This window comes from Oenanthe melanoleuca, chromosome 4, assembly GCF_029582105.1.
Source record: "Oenanthe melanoleuca isolate GR-GAL-2019-014 chromosome 4, OMel1.0, whole genome shotgun sequence".
NCBI lineage: Eukaryota > Metazoa > Chordata > Aves > Passeriformes > Muscicapidae > Oenanthe > Oenanthe melanoleuca.
The window spans coordinates 12,656,252-12,680,574 of record NC_079337.1 but is presented as its reverse complement, the minus strand read 5'-3'; the positions used below and the strand labels follow the sequence as shown (position 1 = coordinate 12,680,574).

Here is a 24,323-nt window from a genome sequence, read left to right as displayed (position 1 = left end):
GGATACACATTCATTAAATCAGATTATTTGGTTAACTTCAGTGCATTCTCCAGGGCCCACGACCTATAACTGCCAGAGCAGCTGATGTTTGCAGCTCAACAGCACAACTGCTGCATCACACAGTGGCATTTCAGCTCTCACAGTGACACAACCTACAGGTTTCTTGGTGGCTGTGACCTAAATGCATCTCCCAAGGTCTTAGAGTATGTTGGACCCTTCCCAGAAGGGTCCAAGAAGAAATGTGAAGGAATGAAGGTTTCAGTGAGTGTGTGAACTTCCACTGCAGTTCACACACTGTTGTGTGATTCAAGGATAGAGCCTCTGCTGTTTAAAAATCCAAGTGTTAAATTAATTCTGGCACCTCATGTCCTTGCAGAGGACTTGAAACACTTCTGCTTGTGTAGTTTATCAAACAAGTTTGTCATTTCAATTCTTACCATGCAGAATTGCATTCTGCCATAAAGACCCTGTTAAAGATAGGGCAAATAAAAGTGGACTTCTGGAAGGCAGAAAAGGAAACGAATAAAAAAATATGGGCAGCAACATTTCCATCCTGTAGCACCATACCTTACTGCTTATTTTCAGGACTTTCACAGCTGTTCTTGCAAACATGTAAGCAGTTTGTGAACATCCCAGAGAAGTGCTGAGATCACTCAAACACATGATTTGCTGCTATTGAGCACTACACGAGTCTGTTTGCCGGGGCTTAGGTCATCCTGATGATCTGGCATGTCATGAAGCAACACTAATTAATTAAACAGATGCATGCTAAATAAGTAGCATAGACATAATCCAGTTTTCAAGGAAAAAATGCTGATGTTTGAAGGTTTACTTAACCCATGAGGAGGAGGTTGTTACTGCATATCCTGTGTGCCAAAAATACTCTAAACAGCACAAAACCAAAGTGAAGGAAACTGTGTCTCGGTGTGATTGTCGCTCCCTCCTCCCTGCCTCTGGCACCAAACACCAGCCCTAAGCAAAGTAAGCCTTGCACCCCAGCACAGCCTTGACAATGACCCTGTGAATGTGCTCCTTTCCCTAAATGTGAGAGGGGGTTGGGGTCACCTCTGTCCCACTGCCTTCTGTGCAGCTCAAGTGAATTCCTGCCTCGTCACGCCCGTGTAGAGCCTCTGGATTCAGTGAGACAGGTCACAGGAAATCCTACCTAGAAACTACTAATTCTGACTTCTTTGCAAGCTTTTAGTAGCACCAAGTACACATTTATGTACTGGTAAATATGCAGACAAGGGCAAATAAAAAATAACTTTAATGAAGGAAGCATAATCTATTCTATTTAATAAACAAGTCAGCAGTCCAGTGGGTGAAAACCAGGATTGTGGTTTCACAGATTTGATCATAGCACAGCACACTACAAATCTCACCACAGAGAAGAAAGGTTAAGTTTGCACAACAGTTTTAAAGAAATTCCCTAGAACCCTCCTATCATGTCATACTTGGGTTTGAAGCCCTAAGTATAATGTATTTTCTATACCTATTTAGGCTGCTAAAATTTTTGTTCCACTTTCTGAAGCTACCAGCTTTAATATACTTGACAATAATCATCCACATAAAGAAAAAGGGAGGACTAAGAAGCATGTGTGTCACACATGTGACCCCATGTGTCACCAGGACCACAGAATCTTTTTAACTCCAGCCTTCAAAGCTGCATGGCTTTTTGAGACTGGGAAAACATTAATTTAAAATAAAGAGGTACAAATGTGGCAGAATTGAAAGCTGGCTCAGAAGTACAAAAATATAAACACTGTGCTGAGGTCAGACAGAAAAAGCTGTGAGACCAAGAGCTGAGCCATGAGCAGGCTATTTTCTGCAGGTGTGCTCCTATGCATTCTCAAATGCCAGCTCAGCAGCCTTGGCATGAGGATGCACTAAAAGGATGAAAAAACTCAGGTCCCAGCAGCAATGCTGATTTTGAAATTGAAGTCCTTGCTTCTGCATCCCAAACAACATTTGTCTGATGTAGTTTTGATTTGTAACAGGTAAATAATTTAGCTACTCTTTTGCTTTAAAAGAGAAATTCCCTCTTCAGTAAGGATATCAAAAAGTTTGTTTTCTCTTGGAACACACAAGCTCTGTCTTTGCAGTGACTGAGGCAGCACAGGTGACAAGCAAGGTAACACGAGCTATCCAGCACCTCTGAATGTGCTTTATGAATTTCCTAGATCAGATACACTCCTGGTTGCTCTTTAAAGCCTTGTAAAATCCCTGTGCTCTGAGAACTCCTGACCACACTTAAGCTGACCACTTCTACCCTCTACTTCTGGTAGTTTATACTGGAAAAGCTGAGAGCTCCCCAGTCCAGCAGAGTGACAGACAGCTCCAATTCAGCAGTGAGAGTGAAAGCAATGCTGTTTGCACAAGCAGTGCAGTGGTGACTAGAAACATCCTGGCTTCTATAATCTCAATTATATCAGCTACTGAAGCACACTTCTGAAGACTTACAGCTTGGCAGTGCAGTTAAGGCCACAACTAAAACAATTCCCAATTCCCTCATCACTACCCTGCAGAGTGTGCTGCGCTTCAAACATTTTCAAGGCTACAGCAGTCTTAGCAATTCTGATATTTTTACCTAATCAATTTTTGCATTTGTATGCTGTATTGAGCACCTCTGAGAAATAGGAGTATTAATCAAATGTAATTTTCTGTTATTAGGGTGGGATGTCCATAAAATGGACTTTTCACGCATACTGTTCTTCATAATTAAAAAAAATGAATCCTTTAATGAAGTCCCTGAAGTTAATACAGTTCTAGTGACCTTTCAGCACTTGCTCCATTTTTACAGCAAAAATAATTTATTTTAGTTTGGAAATCTCACCATGATTTGCATTTCCAGAAATGGTAAGAACTACTGGATTTGCAAGGGTGCACATTTCTGTGCTTCATTTTCCCCAAATTCTCTCAGAATCTCTGAGTGTGGTATGAAAGCCCACAGTCACTTCTCTATCAGGAGCATCTCTGTGATTAAGCCTACTGAGACAGCAATTAAGACAGCAGTAGGGTAACAACACAATGCTGAGTAATTTCTTCCTATTATTAGCTACAGCTATTGCTGTCAGAAACTTCAGTGTTCTCCTATGTTAAAAAAAAAAAAAAAAGAAAAAAAAAAAAGAAAAGAGAGGGGAAAAAAAAGACATTCCAAATTGTCTGTCTGTGTCCCTTTCAGGAGTTGTTCTCTGCCCACCCAGCTCTCCTCACCCAGCAGAGCCCTTGGTGAGTTTAGGACTATTGTCACTTGCTGCTTTTTCCACTTCATGCAGTGGATACAAAGCTCCTGCTTCAACAACCAGGTAGGCTAAGGAAAACCACTGCCAACCAGGCCTTCAATATTCCATTACCACTACATTTTTTAACTCCCATTCCTACAAAAAATCCTGTGATTTAAAATAATTATTACTCCAAGGGCTCAGGAAGGAAGGTTTTTTCTTTGTTATTCCCTGTGGGATGATTCTTTGAAATCCATATGTCCTTTGGTGACCCACAGTGGCCAGTTCCTAGGCTGCCTAGGAAATCCTGAACTCTAACCCAAGAGTAAAACCTCTCACCACCACAAGGAAAGAACAAGGGATGGAGTCTGTGGTTATACCCATGCAGAGTATTTGCCTCATGCTAGCAAGGAGTAAAAGGTGGATAAGACACCTATGGGTTAGGCACTAACAGTATCTGGCAGAGCAAACATGGACAGGTGCATTTATCTGACTGAGGAACTGCACTCATTTCTTCAGGTTTCCTTCATAACCATGTGCACACCCAACCACAGCACCTGACACCTGCACATGCCATGGAAGAGCCCGAGTTTGACCCATGCTCTGAGCCTGGAGGATGCACCCACAGCTTCACACACCAATGAAACATCCTCATCCCTTGGCCAGCCCAATTTTGAGCCAAGTCTCCTTTGCTCTTCTTCCAACAGCAGCAGGGTTCTGCCCTTCCCCAACAAACACCAATTAACGTGAAGGAAGAGAGATCCAACCATCACAGACTGAGCAAGATGACTCTCAGAGTAGCTTGTGTCTACATTAGGGAGCTGGGAATCAATTTCTCACTTGACAGATGCATATTAGCTGCTGCAACACACACCTAGCACACTCCCACATCGCTGCTGCTCTGGGAAGTAGAGGCTGGATCTATCCTCTCAATAAACAGAAAATGCTCACCCTGGGACTGAAACAAGGCTCCAAACTGCTCATCATCTGTGGCACACAGCTTGGGCAGATCAGCAGCAGAAGTAAGTGTACCCAAAGGTGTTGGTGACAGCTGAGGGGCTCATCTGCAGCTTTCTATCTGCAGGATTAGGAACCTGCAGAGGCACATTTGCATCCAGCACAGCATCCCTTGCAACCCTGCCCCCGGAGGATCTGTGCCCTTATTCCCACTGTCAGCTTTTTCAGCGAGTGAAATCCTGGCGCTCTCAGCCTATGGAAAGATCCACCTCAGCTATAAAGTATTCCCTTCAGGAACCATAAAAAATTAATTATTCAGCAGCATGAGCCTTAAAGAATTTATTTTTGTTTGGCAGAAAATGTCAACAAGCAAATGACAGCGCAGGGTGCTGCCTTGCCAAGACAAGGGGAAGGTTCACATTAGGGTTTAATGTCATGGCATTGAAACAAAAGCCCTCTTCACTCAAAGCCTGTTCAGTGTCAGCCAGATTGAAACCAAATTCAGCTTTTGTTCTGCAAACTGCCTAACACATACACTACACAGTCTCTATATGAAACGAGACCTGCCATGCAAGATACAGCCCTTCCTGCCAAAGCCAACAGGAGATGCTGAGGAGGATCCAAATGAAGTTTTTGATACCATGTGCAGGACATCTGTTTCTAATGTTCCTGAGGGTGTTTGTCAGGCTCTTCACCTCCATCCAAGTGCTGCATGTGCATCTCTCCCCGAAATGCCCACGGCCATTCACAGGCACAAGACCAAAACCCTTGAAGTCTAGGTAGAGAGGGGGGCTGTCCTTGCTACACTGTGGTTCTTCAGAAAATGGTGCACATGAGCCACCCAAAATAAAGAAGTACAATTCCTACAAGAAGGAAATGGGATCATAGAGTCATAAAGGCTGGAAAAGACCTCTGAGATCCCCGAGTCCAGCTGTTATCCCAGCACTGCCATGTCCAGCACCCACGGTTTCCCCACGGCACCATGCAAACAGAGAGTGACAGGGCAGGCTGCAGGCAGGCTCCTAAGGCTCAGCACAGGTGGGCACCTTCACAAACCCCTGTTCATCTTGTCTGCCCAGCTTGGGTTTCCATCTCTTACTTTTCAGGTGCTTTGAGGCTTTATGGATCATTTAATAAAGTTGCTGATGTTTTCAAATACTTAAGTGCCTGCCTGGCCTTCTTGAAAATTTCTCTATTTCCTCAGCTCGGCACTTTTCTACCTGCACATATGTTCACTGTGTGGATGAATGATTTAGCATACTGAGCAATGTAAAACCATCTTGTTTGTGTTTTCTTTTTCCTCCTCATACTATATAAGCCAAGCATACTGTAATTTGATATTTCCACGTGCTGTATTTCATATATTCCTCAGACAGATGTCTTCAAAATAAGGTTGATTAAAGCAAGTCTGGAGGTGCAAAGGAGCAGGGCTTTTTATTGCTTGCCCCTACACTCAGGTAAAGTGAATTCCACGAGTGGTGAGATACTGCTCTGCTCAGATGGACAAGCTGGACACAGCAGGAGGGCTGAACAAGCACAAATTGTGCACCAGCCCCTTCAGGCTTGCACTAAAAATGCCAATGCCGAGACGACAGCAGCATGTAAACATGGGGCCTCAGTCCAGCTGGACTGCCCAGCACCAAACATATTCTGATCCTCTAAAATTAAAATGGAGTAAGTTAAAAATACATAGGTGACAGCTGAAGAAGCATTCCTCCTAGACTAAGGAACTGAGCAAAAAATTTGCATTCACGTTGACTGAACAGAGAGATTCTGCACTAAAAGGCAGTGGGAGAGAATATTAATTCTCACTTCTCATTAATATTATCACCAGTCTAAATTTATTCTGATGGATTTCAAAAACCAAAATGCAAAATAGAGACAATTTTAAAGAGAAAAAATAAACAAGTGCCCTTGTTGAACCAGCCTCCAGTATCATCTCTGAAAGGAAGCACTGTTGTGGAGACAACCGGCCTTTCTAGCAGAGATTGCTGACAATGGGACTTTCTTTAAAAACTCCTTTGAAAGAAAGTGCTCTATTAAAACAAAAGTAATGCAAAAATAGCTTAATTAAAAATTAAATAAAATGCAAGAGCAGCCTGCTTCCTTTGGTTAGTTCAGCTCCCAATGGTTAATGCTGTGTTTTGGAAAATGTCTGTAGGACATGGGAGCGCACTCAGTAAGCATAAGCCTGTCATCCAGTCACCTTAACCACACAAACACTCCCATTTCAGCAGCAAATCACAGACACTGCCTGTCCTGAAGAGGATTAGAAAACTCCATAAATGCAGGGGTCTGTTATGCTGCCTCGAAGTTCAGATGTGAATTCTTGCAAATGATTTTATCACCCATCCCTTTTCTTTCCACTAAAACACTACAATTTCCTTTGCTGGCACTGAGCAAGTGAAACCTGATCTCTGAAGAATGAGCTATTACTGCAGTACTAATAATACTCTCCCTGCCTCCCACTAAGGTTTGCAATGTTTTAATGAACAACAGAACAATATTTGAAAAATAATTCCATATGTACATTCTGTAAACAGACCTCAGGCTCTTACACCGATTTGACCTGAAGTGCACTGTACTGTACTGTCTCTGCAAAATCAAATTTAAGTTGAGCACAAAGATGTACATTTGTATGCAGGCTCTGAAAGCAAGTGCTGCAGTTCTTCATGCAGCAAAGATCCTTCCCTGCCCACCCAGGATAGAGCAGGGCAGTGTTCTCCTTTGCTGCAGCTTGCCAGATTTTACTGGGAGGGTGATGAGCATGCTAGGAGCCCTCCTCTCATGTGCCCAAATACAACTAAAGGTCACACAGTCCCCAGGAGTCTCCCATCACTGGCTGCACTGTGGCACAGCTTCAGAGAGGATGGGTGCCAGAATGGGCTTTTCCCCAGGGAACTCTCAGGGGGCACTGGGAAAACTCTCAGCTAGAGGAGACCTTACTAGCTGGGTCCCTTGTTTCCTCTGTAGAGGCTGCAGCCTCCCTCAGAGCAAGTTAAAGGAGATACAGCCCTGCTGCTGCAGAGGTAAATCTTTGCACTTACCATTACACTGGCTAGAACCAGGCTGCTCCCAGCTGAACAGTTCAGCATTATGAACACCCCTTCTGGAATCTGCCACACCCACTCTGTCACTCTGGGCAGAGGCAGCAGCAACACGGATGCTTTGAGACCAAACCTTTACTTCCCTGTGTCCTTCACCACATCTCACACCTGAGACATGTAAAACACCTTGTTCTGGAATAAGGCAGGGTGGCAGAAATAACCCAACAAGGAATCTTCCACTTGAAAAGTTCAAATACAGCTTCAAACACCCACTATGGCTCCAAGGTCTCAATACATCTTTTAAAGTCATCATTATTACAAACCCAGCTGTAAAAGATCACCGAACGAATTCTGTGTTTATTGGCACATCAGGCATGTTGGATGTGTAACCTTTCACCTTAATGACTTCTACTTTCTTATTTTAACTTCTTAAATTCATCTAACAACTTCTCTCAGATGCCCCTTTAAAAAGAATATGGTTGTTTTTTATCTCCCTGTCAGTTAACACAATAAAGGACTACTTTTTTACCTTAATGGAAAGATTTTTTGCTTAACTTTTCTGCACTCCCTGGGGAGTTATACTTACATCATGCATGGAGTCAAGAAGTTTAGTCAGTTGGTAGAATCTCTGCCAGCTTTGCCCAGAGTTACTTGGACATTTAGTTACCATCTTCTTTAGTTCTTTAATGTAATTTGCCCTCATTTCTTCAAATGCAGCTTGGCTTTTGAGACCATCCTTGGGAACTGTCATTGAAAAGACAGTCTGAAATTAGTATTAACTGCAGTGCTTATTCTTTTGATGTGCATACTTAAACAGTTACACCAGGACACGGAGGAAGGAATGAAACCTTTAAGCAAAGTCCATAATTTTACAGACATTGGTGAGGGATCAACAACATCACACAGATTCTCGAGCGATTCAGGCATCCTCTCCAGATGTGAGACTGCAGAAGCTGTGGCAGAGGACAAGATAACATCTCAGAAATACGACACATGCTAACCTCATGTCCAAACTGCTTTCAATACAATCCAACCACATAAAAACCAGGCAGATGGATCAAGGGTATTTTGTTAGAAGCTGAAAACGTGATTTATCATTCCTGAATGATTCCCCACATTTGGCAGAGGAGGAGAAGGTACAGAATCACAGCTGTTATCTGCAGAAATGCTAGACCAAGCCACACATTTTTATCAAGTAGGATCTAAAATTTCTTTGAATGTTAGCAAGCATCTGCATAGCATCTAGAACAAAACAGAGCCATTTTTCTGCACAGAACAGAAGACTGGTTTCCAAACAGGCATCCTGACCCACTGCTTGACCATGACAGACAAGCATTTCTAGTGTCCTGATAAGGCTTCCATCTGCCAGATGGAGACAGAATCACGATCATGGAATCATCATTTTATAAATGGGTCAAGAGTGCAGTTTTCTGATTCTTTTTATTGCAATACCAGCAAGGCTGATTACAAAAGCAAATACTCTGTTTCTTTAGAGACTGCTAACCCCCTTGCACTCCTGCAGGGTCTGCCCCAAACAGAAATGGTTTATGAGGATCAGATCCCTATGAAAACTCCAAAGAGGTTATTAACAGCATTGCTCAAAATGTTCTGAGGTTTAGTATCTGAATTGGTTGAACACTGCTTAACCATTAAATATTTTTTTCTCTGTATCTCTTAGGCATAGCCCATAGAAGGAAAATAAAATCCTGGTCTGTACAGGAGAGAGTTTATTTCCTAAGCAAGCCAGAAAACTGTCAGATTAAGCTAAATGGGGAGTTCCCTACTAAAAAGAGAAAGAAAAGAAAGACGATCTTCCAATTTAGCTTACCCTGACTTAACATCTTGACAAAAACTGTCTTGTTCATCCATTCCCTTCTCTTCTAAACCCTCTCAACTGCCCTCTATCCCACTGAAATCACATCAGAAGCATGTAACAACTGCCCTAAATGGCTGCAGAGTAGAAGCTTTAAGAAAAAGCATCAGTATCTACCAGAGCAATTTAGCAATGGGGAACAAGGAGGAGCTGTACCACCACAAGAGCAGCAAGGACTTGAGACCACCAAGTGCTAGAAGGGGGCAGAAGGAAGAATCTTTAGAAAAAGCCTAGGAGGTGACAAACCAGCCTGCCTGCTGCTTGGTAAATATTATATATTTATATTACATAATCATAATATAAATATCATATGTTCATTTAGTTTTCAAATTCTAGATGCAAACTCCCTCAGTCAGCTGACAGATAAAAGAAACTGTCTGGAACAAATCTACAAATTCAGTTCAAGGTGAATGAACACAGAGGCACTAATCAAGATAAGTAAAGCCATCAGAGCATGCTGTGGCCCTCACACCAAATGCACAGGCTTTACAGTTCCTTTAATATACACAGTGCTTACAGACTGTTAGAGTCACTCTTTCTTTGTGTACTACTATGTATTTTACTGTTCTGTCTGAAAATTATTATCCTATCACCCTAGCCAGATTATTAAGGAAGAAAGAAAGACCACAAATAAAGAGAACTCAAGCAAAACATGAAATTCTGGAGGTTTGCCCAGTGTTTCTGATTTTACTTATTAAATGCAGCAATACTGTTGGCAAGCTCCCAAAATCTATGGTCTGTGGAAAGCAAGGAAACAACTGAGTTGTAATGTGTGGTTTCTTCCACATGTAAATGGAGTGAAACTTCCTTGATGTGGTCGTCATGAAAGTTTCAGAATAACTTGTACTCTGCTCATCACATGATTCAATAAGAGAATTTAAGTGAAAACAAACCTGGTGTTTTCTGTCACAAGACTGTACCAAGGTGCAATCACTCAAAACCAGGTTTGCTGCCCTTCACTTGACACTTTCTGGGTTTTATCACCACCTCCATTTCCATTTAGCTCTCCTTTTTCTCTCTCTCTAGTGTAAATATCCTGATTTTCCCAAAACAAACTATTTTTAGCAAGTCTTCTAGTGACCGTGGTGTGTGTTTGAAAGGAACCCAGCTCACTGAAGTTAATTGGCCAGACTGATCTCACCTAACAGATTCTTGCAATAACCCATTAGTTTACACTCTCAAGAGGGTAGAATAATAAATACCTGGCTTAAAGACATTTTGCTGCATTTTTAGAATGCCTTCAGGTTCTTTTTCTAAAGATTCTTCCTCTTTAGGGCTGATTAAAATGCTGCAGAGGCAGATCTCCAATTCAGACACACTCTCAAGAACATTTTGGGAGCCAAATCTCCCTGAGCACGTTGCTTCTGGGAACACCAGGAGTGACAGCCTTAAAAAAAAACCCATTTACCCCTCAGGGCAAGCCTGGAGCACAGTCTTTCCCCAGTGTTCCAGGTTCACTGACTGACCATCTCCAGCCCTTGGTGGAGTGGGACTTGGGGTCAGACTCCCCAGGCCAGGACACAAAGGGCTCTCCCAAAAAGTGGTGTCTCTCCAAATCCCAGCAAGCTGGAACAGCTTCAATCGGAAGAGGGAAGGGAGGAGATGGCTGAGCCCAAAAAACTTACAGCCCCAGGAGGTTTCTGTTAGAGGATCCAAATCCCCTCCAGCCCTGACAGGAACTGCAGCCTCATGTTCCCCCATCAAAGGCAGGTACTTTAACCACAGAGCTGGCTTGTCATGGTGTCACCGAGTTGTTCCCCACAAAAATGAGCAGGATTCCACAGAAAAACATTTGTTTACAGGTTTACAGGCTGTTACTGATGGAAAAGCAATGTGCAAACTGCCTGTGTGTTTATACAATTGCAGTGGGACAGGAGGTTTTCAATATTTTCAGTAAGGTAAGATCAAGAGATCTGCTAATTACTACACAGTGCTGCAACAAGCACTGAGATGTAATTTTGTGTATTAAAACTCGAAGCATGATGCTCAAGAGAAAAAGGAGCACACACTGTCATTTATTAAACTTTCAGAAACCTGTAAAAGGGCTTTCCATTCTCAAGTCACTTGGCATTACAGGATCACCTGCTCTGCAGTACAGGCAATGCACAGCTTTTGATCCTGAAGGTCACGTTAAGTCAGCCAAACCCTGGTGGTTTGAATGGTGAGCAGGGATTTCCCCTCAGTCCCCACAGCTGTGGCACTGCCTGGCATGCCTGTTGGTGTGGTCCCCCTATGGAAAGGGGGGGGCCAAAGTCCCATGCCTGGCCACTCCTGTCCCTCCAATGCACATGACACTCAAATTGCAAAGACACTTCTTGTTCTAAGTGCAGAAAAACCCAGGCAGCCCAGCTGGAAAGAGTGTGGCTCTTTTGTCAAGCTGATTAAAACCACTGCATCTCTTTGTGAGCTGGAATATTTCCCAAGCATTCCTGCAGGACCGACTCACCTGTGCTGAGGAGCAGCAGCACCTTCATGATGGTGTACTCCTCGAAGCTGAGCTGCAGGCGCACGAACTGCAGGCTGATCTGGTGCATGCCCTGGCACAGCTCGAACATCGCCGACTGCCGCATCCGCTCCCTGCAGGGACAGCCAACAGCATCCCCCATCAGCGTCTGCAGCATGGAGGAACACCTGCAGGGCACTGCCCTGCTCCCTTCACCTCTGCAGCACCTGCAGGGCACTGCCCTGCTCCCTCACCTCTGCAGAGCCACTGCCCTGCTCCCTCACCCCTGCAGCACCTGCAGGGCCACTGCCCTGCTCCCTCACCTCTGCAGCACCTGCAGGGCACTGCCCTGCTCCCTCACCTCTGCAGCACCTGCAGGGGCACTGCCCTGCTCCCTCACCCCTGCAGAGCCACTGCCCTGCTCCCTCACCTCTGCAGCACCTGCAGGGCACTGCCCTGCTCCCTCACCTCTGCAGCACCTGCAGGGCCACTGCCCTGCTCCCTCACCTCTGCAGAGCAGGCTGAGCTCGCCTCGCTGCCCCGCACACCAAGCAAAAGGAACCGCGACAAACGTGATTTGAGTTTATCACTGGTGGTGTTGATGAAGTGGCAAAAATGGTCTAAATGTATTTGAATGTCAGTGTTTCTCCAGCTCTGCCCTGGCTGGTGGAAATGTGCCTGCTGAAGAGGGCAGAGCTGGTGCAACAGAGGAACCTACACCCACTGAATGAATGCTCCCCCATCAGTTGACATCTCCTGTTCAAACACTGAAATATTCAAAAATCATGTGGTTTTTTGGTTTTTTTCTCCCAAATAGCAATCTAAAACAATCTGGAATAAAGGAATATATATAAAAAAGGAACTCATTCATTAACACAGACTCCTGCCTGTTAAATTGTAAAATAATTAGGATACATGACTTGTATCTTTAAATATACTTTCATAATTTGAACTTCAGTGAAGTAATCCTAGGCTAACCTATCCTGCTCAATTTTCAGGCAGAATTAGTTAGAATTTTGCTAAATTTCTGAAGATTTGCCATCTCAAACCACAACAGCTACAGCAAAAAGTCATTGAGAATTCCCTGTTTCAGCAGGAACTGTGATATATGTGTGTGTATATGTCTGTGTATATGCAGATATGTAGATAAGGCCCTATAATCGTTCAGTGACCACTACTCCTCTTTTTTTGAGTTGCCCAAAACCAATTGTCTGTATTTCTTCTAGCATCTTTTTGCATAACTGGGGAATTGGATGAAGTTCAGCTCATTATTTTAACCAAGCAACTGCTTTTTCAAATATACAAATTGGCTGGTGAAAGAGAAGAATCATACTGTGTGCAAACAAAGACTGACATAATCTTCCTGGTGTTTTATTGCACTACTGCCAGAGCAATTTCATTTTCCTCCTTAATACTAATAAAGCAGACTCCCCATTGTTAGATGGGCTCTGCACTTTTCCCCTGCTCCACCCTCTTTTCTTGAGACTAAGAACTTCCAGCTTTATTTTTTTTTTAAATTAGATTTAATAGCAGGAGTAATGCCATACATATTTGTTTTTATTATGCATCATGGACTGCTCCCAGGAGACTCTGAGAGATACACATTGAAGTCAAAAGGCAAATGATTAATAAAGGCAATTTGTATTTTAAATTCTACATGTTAAAGTGTATCTCAGATGGCCAGAGACAGCAGCACTCAAAGTAAGAGCCATCTATGACATCCATCATTATTTCTGCAGGACACCATGGTTTGTTGCTCCAGCCTCAGAATACAAAGCCACTGCCACCATCCCTGTGTTTGACCTCTACAGAGAGAAGTGACAGATTTTTCATCAGATACCACAAGCCACACAGAAAAAAAAAACAAACAAAAAACCCCCAACATTATGATATTTTGTCTCAGGTTTCTTATTTTTTTCTTTTGGTGGCAAAACACTCTCTGTGTGAGCTAACTGTAAAAGTGTTGAATCAAAAACTTGATTTTTTATGTTGCATTGCACTTTTTCTGTCATCCAAATTTTTCTGCCTTTTGTTTTTCTTTGTATTTATTTTGCTTATATATTATTGCCTAAATAGAAGAATTTCAGTTAAAGTCAGGGTTTTGTTGTTTAGTAATTTCTTTCTGTCTTTTAAATATTCATTCTTTTATCTACTTACAAATATTGATCTCTAGGCTTACCCTCAAGGAAAACCTGATGGCATTGTTTGTAGTGAAATGCAATTATGCACAGAATGAGTTACTAAGTGATTTGTTTAATATACAGCAAACACATTATTTCAAATCAGTTTGCCACCTGAAAAATCAATTAAGTTGATTTATTAGTTATTTACAAAATATTACCAACTAAAAATTATGTTAGTTAATTCACGACTCCGTTTAATGAAAGATAAGCATTTTGTGGGAGCTTGCAGTATTCAACTTTGTATTTGGTTTTCAACCCAGACTGTGTAGAATAAGAGGGTACACAGATGCTGACATCACAGGTATCCAAATCCTTGAGAGCAGCAACAAAGAATAAAAATTATGATAAAAGTGAAGAGGCACAGAGAAATTAAGGCATGTCAGCATAACATGAACAAAGTTATTTTTTTCCTCAGCAAACACATCAGCTAAGAATAAATGCCATGAAGTCATCACAAATGCCTTTAGCATCACGAGGATAAATTAAAACAAACTTTTATGTTTAACAAAAAAAAAAAAAAAAAGGAGGGACTTAAAAAAGGCAAATCCCAACCAACCAAGCCCAGCCCCACCTCTGACACAGCATCTGAACCTCTCAATATAAAAAACAGAGGATCTGGAATATAAGGGAATGTATCTTTGTGGGGACATTTAAGAAGGTAAGTACATTTAAGTGACAAAAGGCGTGGAGCCAAAGCTCTGAATCCGCTCTTTGGATACGCATTCAAAGTGGTGTCATTAGCTCAGTTCAGCTTAATCCTCCTTCATCATAATGTGCTTTAAACTTTACACCTTACATTAATCCAGCTTCAGTTCCCGAGTGTCTCCTTACAGGCTTAAAGTAATGCCCAGCTCACATTCTGCCTGACCTTTCCTGCAGCCTTGTGGACAGGCAGGGCTTCCAGCCATTCCCACTGCTGCCACCAGCCATTCCCACTGCTCCCACCAGCCATTCCCACTGCTCCCACCAGCCATTCCCACTGCTCCCACCAGCCATTCCCATTGCTTCCAGCAGCCATTCCCATTGCTCCCACCAGCCATTCCCATTGCTCCCACCAGCCATTCCCACTGCTCCCACCAGCCATTCCCACTGCTCCCACCAGCCATTCCCACTGCTCCCACCAGCCATTCCCATTGCTCCCACCAGCCATTCCCATTGCTCCCACCAGCCATTCCCACTGCTCCCACCAGCCATTCCCACTGCTCCCACCAGCCATTCCCACCAGCCATTCCCATTGCTCCCACCAGCCATTCCCACTGCTCCCACCAGCCATTCCCACTGCTCCCACCAGCCATTCCCACTGCTCCCCCCAGCCATTCCCACTGCTCCCACCAGCCATTCCCATTGCTTCCAGCAGCCATTCCCATTGCTGCCACCAGCCTTTCCCATTGCTTCCAGCAGCCATTCCCATTGCTGCCACCAGCCTTTCCCATCAGCCATTCCCATTGCTCCCACCAGCCATTCCCACTGCTGCCATCAGCCATTCCCACTGCTCCCACCAGCCATTCCCACCAGCCATTCCCATTGCTCCCACCAGCCATTCCCATTGCTCCCACCAGCCATTCCCACTGCTCCCACCAGCCATTCCCATTGCTGCCACTAGCCATCAGCCATTCCCATTGCTGCCACCAGCCATTCCCACTGCTCTGCCCAATTCCCATCGGAGCCACCCAGCTACAACAGATATGTAGGATTTGACCAGTCATCCCAGGAGAGCAGGGATGCTTTGAGGAAACCATTTAAGACAAGAAATCTTAAATACCAAGCCAGCCACACATCCCTTCTGTGATCTCTACAGAAACCAGGCAGCTGCATCAAAACCTGTGGAGCTACAGGCAGGCTGAGCAGAAACAGCTTCTTGTGAGTAAGGAATTCATCGTTCCTGAAGTCATCATAAAGCCCAGTATCATAAAATCTCCTGGCTGAGGATGGAAACTGCAACTCTACTGACCGTAACCAAAAAGAGGAACCCAGCAGCAAGAAATATTCACTGAAACTCGGCCCCAAACCAAACCTGATACCACCTTTTATTTACTTTCTCATGGGTGCTATTCAAAGCTGCAGCACAAGGCATCTTCCTAAACTAGACAGAGAAGAGACTAAAGGGAAAGCTGTGGTGGGTGTGTTGAGGTTTCACCAGGACTTAAGTGACTTGCTGATGATCCCAAGGAAAAATTGGCCAAGGCATCTCCTTTCACAGCACCTCAGAGGAACAAAAACGTACCTGAGCTAGTCCCTAGGCTTCTGCAGCCCAGAAAAGACTTAGGAAAAGACCAGTAAATACTTGTAGCAAAACTCTGTTGTCAAAGAAAGTTTTTTTGTCTTTTGATTTCAAACTTTTTACCACTGTAAGAACCATTTCCAATTTTACAATCAAGAGCCTTTCCCTTGCTAGACTAAAACCTGTATCCACTTGAAGGTTGGCCACCAATTAAATTGAACAAACAACCAATCAAAAAAATACAGCCCAACAAGAAAACCTGCCAAAGGCCTGAAAGCCAAAACCTGTTTGGAAGCCTCTGAAAACAAGGCATGCTTTCCTTCATGCCAAAAGAAGTCAGTTTGAACTTGACAGAGAGAAGAGTAAAAACATCACCAGACACCTTGAGGGCAAGGCAGAGTCACTGGGGATAAAGAGGGAAAAAGACAGGACATGGGATTACAGAAGCCTTGCTCAGTGGCTCAAACTATCTAATCATAAAAAGTCCTTGGCCTGAATTATTTTACTTAGGAGGGCTTTCTTGACTGGAAAAAGTTTTGAGGTTCTTGAGGAAAGAAAAAAATAAACATATTGTTGTCACAACACTTGACTGTCTCTTGAGGAGTGCTCTACTCCAACAGCTCCAACAGTGGTGACAGAATGCCACTACTTGAACCAATTCTTCCATGCACAGGGGCAGGGAACACTGAGAATCTCTCTCCTCAAGGGACTGCACCCAGACACTTGTGTCCCACCCTGAAGCCACTAAAAACACCACCAAAGTCACCCGTACTGGAGCAGCCTCTTTAAGTTAACACACTGATCAGAAATCCAAGCCAAAATACATGCAGGATTCAGGCAAAATTCTATTGGGACTTTTCATTCAGCACTTATTTTTTATTCAACACTTTCTAATCTCTGCTTAGTCTGCAAGGCACAGCAGAAAGAGACAAAACATCCTCCCTTCAACACTTTGCCTTCAATCCAAAAGCAAAGCTTTAGACTCATCTCCTTCCAGGAAGGCAAAAATGCCTTTTACTTTGCACCAATGGCCAATTTGGGCACTGCCAAACCCAGGACAGAATAGTGACTGGACCCTGGACCACCAGTGTGAACACAGACAATCAAACAAGGAATATAACTCCCCATTAAAACAGATCTACAGACATTAAGCTGCGATTTTGCAGCCTTTAGCCATCCAGGCAATTGGCAATTTTTAAATTCAACTTGGCAATTTTAAACTGAACTTATAGAAGTCAAGTCTGGAAATTAGCTTTCTCACAAGAAAATCGTCACGGTGACCCTAGAGAATACCATCCTGGATAAGTGACACGAAGAAATTTAGAGCTGCTTCAACAGTTCCAGCCAAGTGTCCTCTGTTATATGCCTATCAACAAAGGAATTGGCAACAGCCCATGGATAATGATTGCCAAAGGAGAGTTTCAGCTCTCAATCACTAACAGAGAACTTGTGATAAAATCCAACTTAATAATCACCCAGTTATGTAACCCTAAAATCCCAAGCACATCAATAGCAAAAAAACCCAAGTATATGCTGGTATTAACAGTTAATTATGCACTTAGCAGAATGCTGATACCAAATACTCTCTTTTGGTTTGCATTTGCATTTCAAAAGAGACAAATCACAGTTTTAAATGAGAAAATACATAATTATGCCTTTACCAAAATGCTTTTTGAGTAACACATTCAATAATAAGTGATGATAATGTACACATGGCAATAAATACCCCATTTCAAAGTTCATCAGAGAAAAGTGTTGAGAGCCAGAAAAGGTGCCCATTAGGTATTGTTTTATACATCCATTCTGCCAGGGCTCATTGTCACTTGCAGTGGTTCATCAACAAAATTACTGCTATATTCCACATGCAGCAGCAATTCTCCTTTTATGCCAACAATGCCTCAAAAATTAAGACTTTGCTCATGCTGTCACGCAAAGCCTGGCATTTTATGGAAGTCAACTGAGGCACGTCTTCCTCTCATGCCAGTTTAGTAAAACGACTTCCTAATTTTTCTTTTGCTCATATTTAACTCTACAGGGGAAGTAGCAGAAGCAAGCACTGTGCATGTGAAAGGCATTTGCAGATGCCAGCAAACAGCTCAGTGACGTGCAGGAAGATTAAAGCAGCGCCACATTCAGACATTTGCAAGGAACAAACCTCTGTTCTAAGACCTTGACACAAGTGAGAAGAAACCCTCCCAAAATGCTTATGGATGTCCCAAAGGCATGCTGAGACAACACCAGGAGAGCATAATTATGGTCTGTGTAAAGTCATTGGGCAAGTCTTCATGCTAAAGTCGTAAAAACTAACAGTCAAATCCTTTTGAACCCATCACAAGCTGGAAATCTGCCAGAACATCCACTGGGCCAACTGATGAGCAAGATGAAAATGAAGCGTTTGAGAAAGATCAGAAAAGTTAAATAAAATCTTTGCATCAGTGCTCTCTGTAGAGGAGCCCAGTAAGGCTCTGCACCACTCTCCCTTTTCAGTAAGCGTGAGAAATAGTTTCAGATTCAAGTGTGAGTAGAAGAGGGTTTATGAAGAAAAAAAAATACAGTAAAATGAATAGTAATAAATCACCAAGACCAGATGGGATCCATCCACGAGCTGTAAAGCAACTTAAATATGGAATTGCTGAACTACTAACTGTGCTGTGCAGCTTATTGCTTAAATTGCCCTTATAAAAGTCGTGGAAGGCAACAAACGTGACTGATTTCTTAAAATGGGTCTGAGGGTGGGAAGGGAGCACTAGAGACCACAGGCTAGTAAACTCCACTTCAGTATCTGCAAAACCATTGAAAGAGGAGTATGTATTGATAAATAAACAGGCTGTGAGGGAAGCAAGTCAGCACAACTCTGGCAGAGAGAGGTCACGTCTCACGAATCTGTAAGGGCGCTCTGATGGTAGCACGAGGACCTTCTGGTGGATCCAGGCGACGTCTGCACGATGGAAAGGCTTTGCACATGCCAGGTCTAGCTGCATCCCACAGCCATATGGGGTGAGACCTAAGCAAACACCAACCCTCTCCTCCTCCTCCTCCTCTCCCCTGCCCTGGTTTCCACACAAAGGAAACTGGGGCATGCAGCTTGGGTATGGGCTCTAATAAATTCTGTCAGTGTGCCAGCGTGGGTAATTACTGGTCTAGGACGTGCACACTGCCTTGCATCAGGAGGTATGGGAGGATGCAATCACTGCAGGGTTGGATTTTCAAGCTATTAAAAAGATCTCCTGAAAGCTCTTAAAGAGAGCTTAGGGATAAGGAGGTCATCTCTTTGTGGATTATTAGCAGGTTAAAAGTAGGAGGGCAAGGGTAATAACAAATGGACATCTCTCAAAGTAATGGAGGTTACCAGGGAAGTCTCACACAGCTGCACTGGGCCTGGGCTGAGAACTGTGCTCATACATCATGTGAGAAAAACCAAACCTCTGGAGGTGACAGAGCTCGCTGGTGACTCCAGATGATGAAATCAAGAGCTGCCTGTGAGAGACTGCTGAAAAATCCTGCTGAAGAGTCTGTGTGGCTGGCTGACAAAATGGAAGGTGAAAATCACTGACTGGTCCATGCAGACTGTATAACCATCTCCCACCATACATACAAAATAACTGGATTAACAAACATCACTCATTAACTAGGAGTAACTTGGGACAGGTGTTTTGGGCTTCTGCATTTTGAAAATGCTTGCTCAGTGCTCGTCAAAAAAGGCAAAGATGTGAGAGAAGAGGCAAGAGTAAGAAACTGTAATTTTGCTGCTGCATCCAATGTGCTCTGGATCCAGTATGTCAGTCTGGTCTCCTCCCAAAATTAATGCAAAGCATGAAGGGAGGAGCTGAGGATGGCCAGGGATAGCAGACAACTGATATTCAAGGGGAGGTCAAATTGACTCACTGATTCTTCAGCTCACAGAAGAAACAACAGGACTTGATGGAGATCTAAGTGATAAATGGCATGCATGGGATGAGAAGGATTTTATCCACTATTACTGCAAACACAGGAATGAAGTGGCACTCCATTAAATTATCAACCACCTGCTTTAGAAACATCTCCAACAAACAAATATGCATAATTAAATTGCAGAAGCAACTGCCATGGAACATTTTAGATATCAAGATTATAAATGTATTCAAAGAGGTAATAAGCAAATTCACAGAGAAAGACACAGAAGAGTTATTAAGCACAACTGTCCAAATGCAATCTCACATTCAGAAAGTACCTAAGTAATTGCTAGACTGGGCAAATGAGGAACCCCCTTGTCCTGATCTTAAACTATCTCTGGCCAATTTAAAGGATGGAAAGCCTTGGAAAATCTAGCTGAAGCATGTTACATCTATTATGTACAGGTATGACAGCAGTTTTCCAGAATTTCACTTTTTTGTCTGTGGGTGGGTATGCAAAAAAATCCCTTTATGTACTCCTCTGGGTGGGAACTGAGCCATGCTTTATGAAAAAGTAAATAGTAGCAGCAATGTATATAAAAGTTTACTGATGAAGATATTCACTTCCCACTGCACTGAAACTTTGCATGAATTCAGTATTCCTCACCAAAATAATACATGCAAGCAAAAGCCACACAGGGAGGATCACCAAGGAGCACTTGCTGACCTTTTAACAAGACCAGCAACTGCACACACAATTTATCAGCAAAAATAAACACTGACAACTCTTACCAACTCTGGTTGTGACAATAATAATTAAAAAATGAGGGATTTGGAGACTACCAGATGACAAAAGATTACAAAAATGTACCTAAATTTAGAAACTATAGGATTAACAGATTGCAAGGGAAGACAAAAGGGTTAACAGCCATCATCCTGCCAAACATAAAAGCAAAAAAGTAATCATTTAAACAATAAGTGAAGTTTCTTACTGGCTTTATCACCATTCACAGATGATCTAACTAATTATCCCCGCTAGGCCCTGAGGTATATGAGGTTAAATAAATAATAATAATTTAAAAAGAGGTGTTTTTAAATATTCAGCTTATTTTATTACGTTTATCTTCCTGCTGTTACCATAGAAATCAGAACACCAGGAAGACTTACAGGCTTCAGCACTGAAAGGGCACAAAGAGGCTGCTGCATCCTTGCACTGCCTCATGCAACACCAAATCCTAATGGCCCAGCTTCCACAGGCACATTATGAGGGGTTTAGGAATATAATGAACATGGTATTTACTAAGAAAATGTATATAATTAAGAAATGAAAATTTTTAAATACAGTCTTAGCTGTTTCTGTTGAGCTACATCATAATTCTTAATTTAATTTTACAGCTTTCCTCAATGTTACAAAATCCTCTGCCCAACCACATCCCTGACAGCACTAGCACAGAAACTTCCTAGAAATCCCCTTGTACTGCTGTTTTTCCTGCCCCTCTCACCTCATTTGCTCTACATCAACTGTCTCATTTGAAAAATGTATTTTCTATTGTCTATTGCCAACATCAAACTCTGTCTTCTTCTAAATTTAAAAACTTCATGCTTGGGGCAATTACCAAAGTCATACATGAGAGATGTTTGCAATACTCCATTTTAATTTTACTGGGAGCAAAATCTTCTGCTTTAAAGGATCTGTTTATATCAATTTGTAGTCAACTTAGTTAATTACATACACAGTATGTATTTTTTAAAAAAAATTAAAAATAAATATATATCCATCAGTATATTCTGCTCTTAATGTTTTGTACATAATATTAAGTAAATTCCAATTGCTGTTGAAGCATTTTTATTGTAAGGACTGAGCTGCATATGATCTAATACAATAATTTCAGAGATGGAAATATGTAATAACTGATCCAAATGGTTGTGAAAGCTGGCCCCAGTTTTAAACTCAGTTTTTCAAGTCCAATAATTTTGGGTACCTCATACAGTGCCTAGTGCTGGTTTTCATTAGGCAAACCCTCAAGCCCCTCAAGACTAAGGTAAAAAAACCAATGACAGCATGAAGTGCAATGGCCAGGAAATTCAGAACCTGCACACTTCTGATTTATTCTTTTTGCTGCAGATGACAAACTAAGAAAAATCAAAGGAGCAAGAAAACACACAGCACATTAGTCATGCAGTGCATTTGCAAAATACTGTTGAAATATTGATGCTGTACTTTAAGGTACTAAAGAGTCTCCACACAGTGTGTCTCAGCATCACTGAACTCTCTCAGTATCACACATCACTGGTATTTTACAGCCAGGTAAGGCTGGAATGGTAAAGAAGGTAATTTGGGTAGATTTGCTAAAAATAGAAAATGATTTTGAAATCTTCAGTGTTTTCATAAGTCCCTGCAGATTCAGAAAAATACAGAGAGACCATGTTAAACCTAAAAGCAAAAAATAAATCAAGACCTGTGGGGGAATTCCAGGGTTGGGCCATCCCTCTGGGGCTTTTATGCCAGCACAAACCAACATCTAGAGGAGGAGCATGGCTTGAGTATTAATATTCATCATCCATGCCACCAGCTGTGTTTTTGCCTTAAGGAGAAACAAGAAGCCACCATGCAGCTTCCTTAGGGGAAGGGATGGATAAGCAGTGCAGCTGGGATGCAGTTGCTGGCTTCCATCTGGGAGGAGGAGATGTGCTGGGAGCAGGAGCCATGGCCCCAGAGGCAGCCCGCGTCCCACCGCTCCCACTGGATTCCCACGTTGTGCCAGCGAGCAGCCCTGCCATTTTCCAGGCCTTGGCTCCTGCTGGGTTTCTGTTGGCAGTGCTGCACTTGTAAATGCTTTTTATTCCTTCCTGAGCCTCTGAAAGGCTGCCAGCCAATGCCCTGGCTGAATGGATGGGTGGAAGCAGATACCTGGGATGTTGTCACCAGTAGCCGGCGGGACAGCAACTGCCTGAGCCCGTTAAAACCTGAGCAAAAGGAGCATCCCTGGCCTTCCTCTGGAATCCAGGCATCTGACTGCTCACTGCAAAGACACAAACTCCTGCTTCTCAAAGGCTGGGCCCAGCTCTTGTAAACATGTCACACCACCCCTTTTCAAAAATGTTGAGGAGTTTTCCCTCAAAAGGGCACAGCCAGGGAAAAAGTCATTTTAGCCATTAGATCCATCATTAATTCATCCAGTCAGGGAGAGAGCAATATGGAAGTTGCAACTAACTGCCCTACCTTGCAGAACCATGTCTTAGAAATCCTGTTTAAGGCTGCTCCCTGTAGTAGAGAGTATTTTGCAGAGCTTCAGCCAGAATCCCTGAAAATAGGCTGGTGTTACAAACCATGGGTTTTGTACATCCCTTGCTTTGTCCTTGCACCCATTCCAGCCAGCAGTGCTTGGTTTTCTGCCTTCAGTTGTGTAGGATTTTACTCATTTAATGGTCTGGACTTAGATTTTCCACATATATGCCTGCCTCAGGTTGAATTAGATTAGAAAATTTTAGCTAAAGTCTTTGGTTAAATCTTGAAGAGAAATTTTCTCCCTCCCTCGAGTTAAATAGACTGGGGTTTTTTTGTTTTTTTTTTGGTTTTTTTTCTTTCTTGCAGGATTCCTGTTACTTTTGCAGTAGGAACCTGAAAAATCTCAGAGCTTAGGGCTTGAATCAGGGACAGTCTTTTGCCATGTCTTAAGAAAATCTTCCCCATTAATATTTCTGCTCTCCCAAATCCCTATATCCTTTCCTCAATGACAACAAATGAAGAAAAATCTCCAAGAGTCTCTTCCTACATAATCCTTACATCTCATCCAACCTGATCAAAGGAGTCACATGGAAAAAACAGTATGGGATAGCATAACTTAAGGGTTTTGTTAAGGATACAGTCTTCAAAGCATGTACCCAAAGGGCTTCAACTATGATTTCGCAGACCACCTTAATTTTGGAATTTTGGAACTTCTTGAGTTTGCACAGCCTGCAAACATAACTACAACACCTTTTGAGTGTTGTCCCATATGCAGCAGTCATTGTTTACTCTCAATAGGAATTCTGTGGTGTCATGTGTATGATGGTCTTCTAAAGATTTACTGTGGATTAAAAGCTGTACCTACAGAATACTAGTTTTGATCAGAACTATGTTACAAAATAAATAGATTAAAAAACTGCACATGCCATAACTTACACAAACACAACATAAAACACTATTTTATGCCTCTTTGCAGGCTGTTTTTCAGGCATTTCTGTCACAGGTTGAGCAGCCATTTTCTTATCCCTCGGTTAAAATCTTGTTCAGTTAAGCCCAATTAAATCAATGGAATATATGCCTGAACCATAAAGACAAACAGTACACTTAATTAGATATGTAGCATGACTAAATGAAGGCAGACAAATATTTCCAGTCTTCCACAAGCCTAACAGGAAATCAAACCACATATGAGTAAGGAGGCATTTTGTACTGTATTTCCACAATCAAAGTTACATTTAACAGCTATTAACAACACAGATTCTCATTTGCTATTGGCC

At 42.6% G+C, this 24,323-nt stretch overlaps 1 protein-coding gene across 5 annotated transcripts in view; it reads right to left on the bottom strand.

Annotated features, from left to right (window-relative positions):
* NR3C2 (nuclear receptor subfamily 3 group C member 2) overlaps positions 1-24,323 on the bottom strand; it is a 183,672-nt gene that overhangs the window by 4,086 nt on the left and 155,263 nt on the right. For 4 of the 5 annotated variants that reach the window (XM_056490794.1, XM_056490795.1, XM_056490793.1 and 1 more), the window contains 2 exons: positions 11,545-11,675; positions 7,812-7,969 (listed from right to left, as the gene is read on the bottom strand). The exons of the other annotated variant lie outside the window; for it this stretch is intronic. In XM_056490794.1, the coding sequence (XP_056346769.1) occupies positions 7,812-7,969; positions 11,545-11,675 (289 nt within the window). The remainder of the gene's footprint in view (positions 1-7,811; positions 7,970-11,544; positions 11,676-24,323) is intronic. 5 annotated transcript variants of the gene reach the window in all.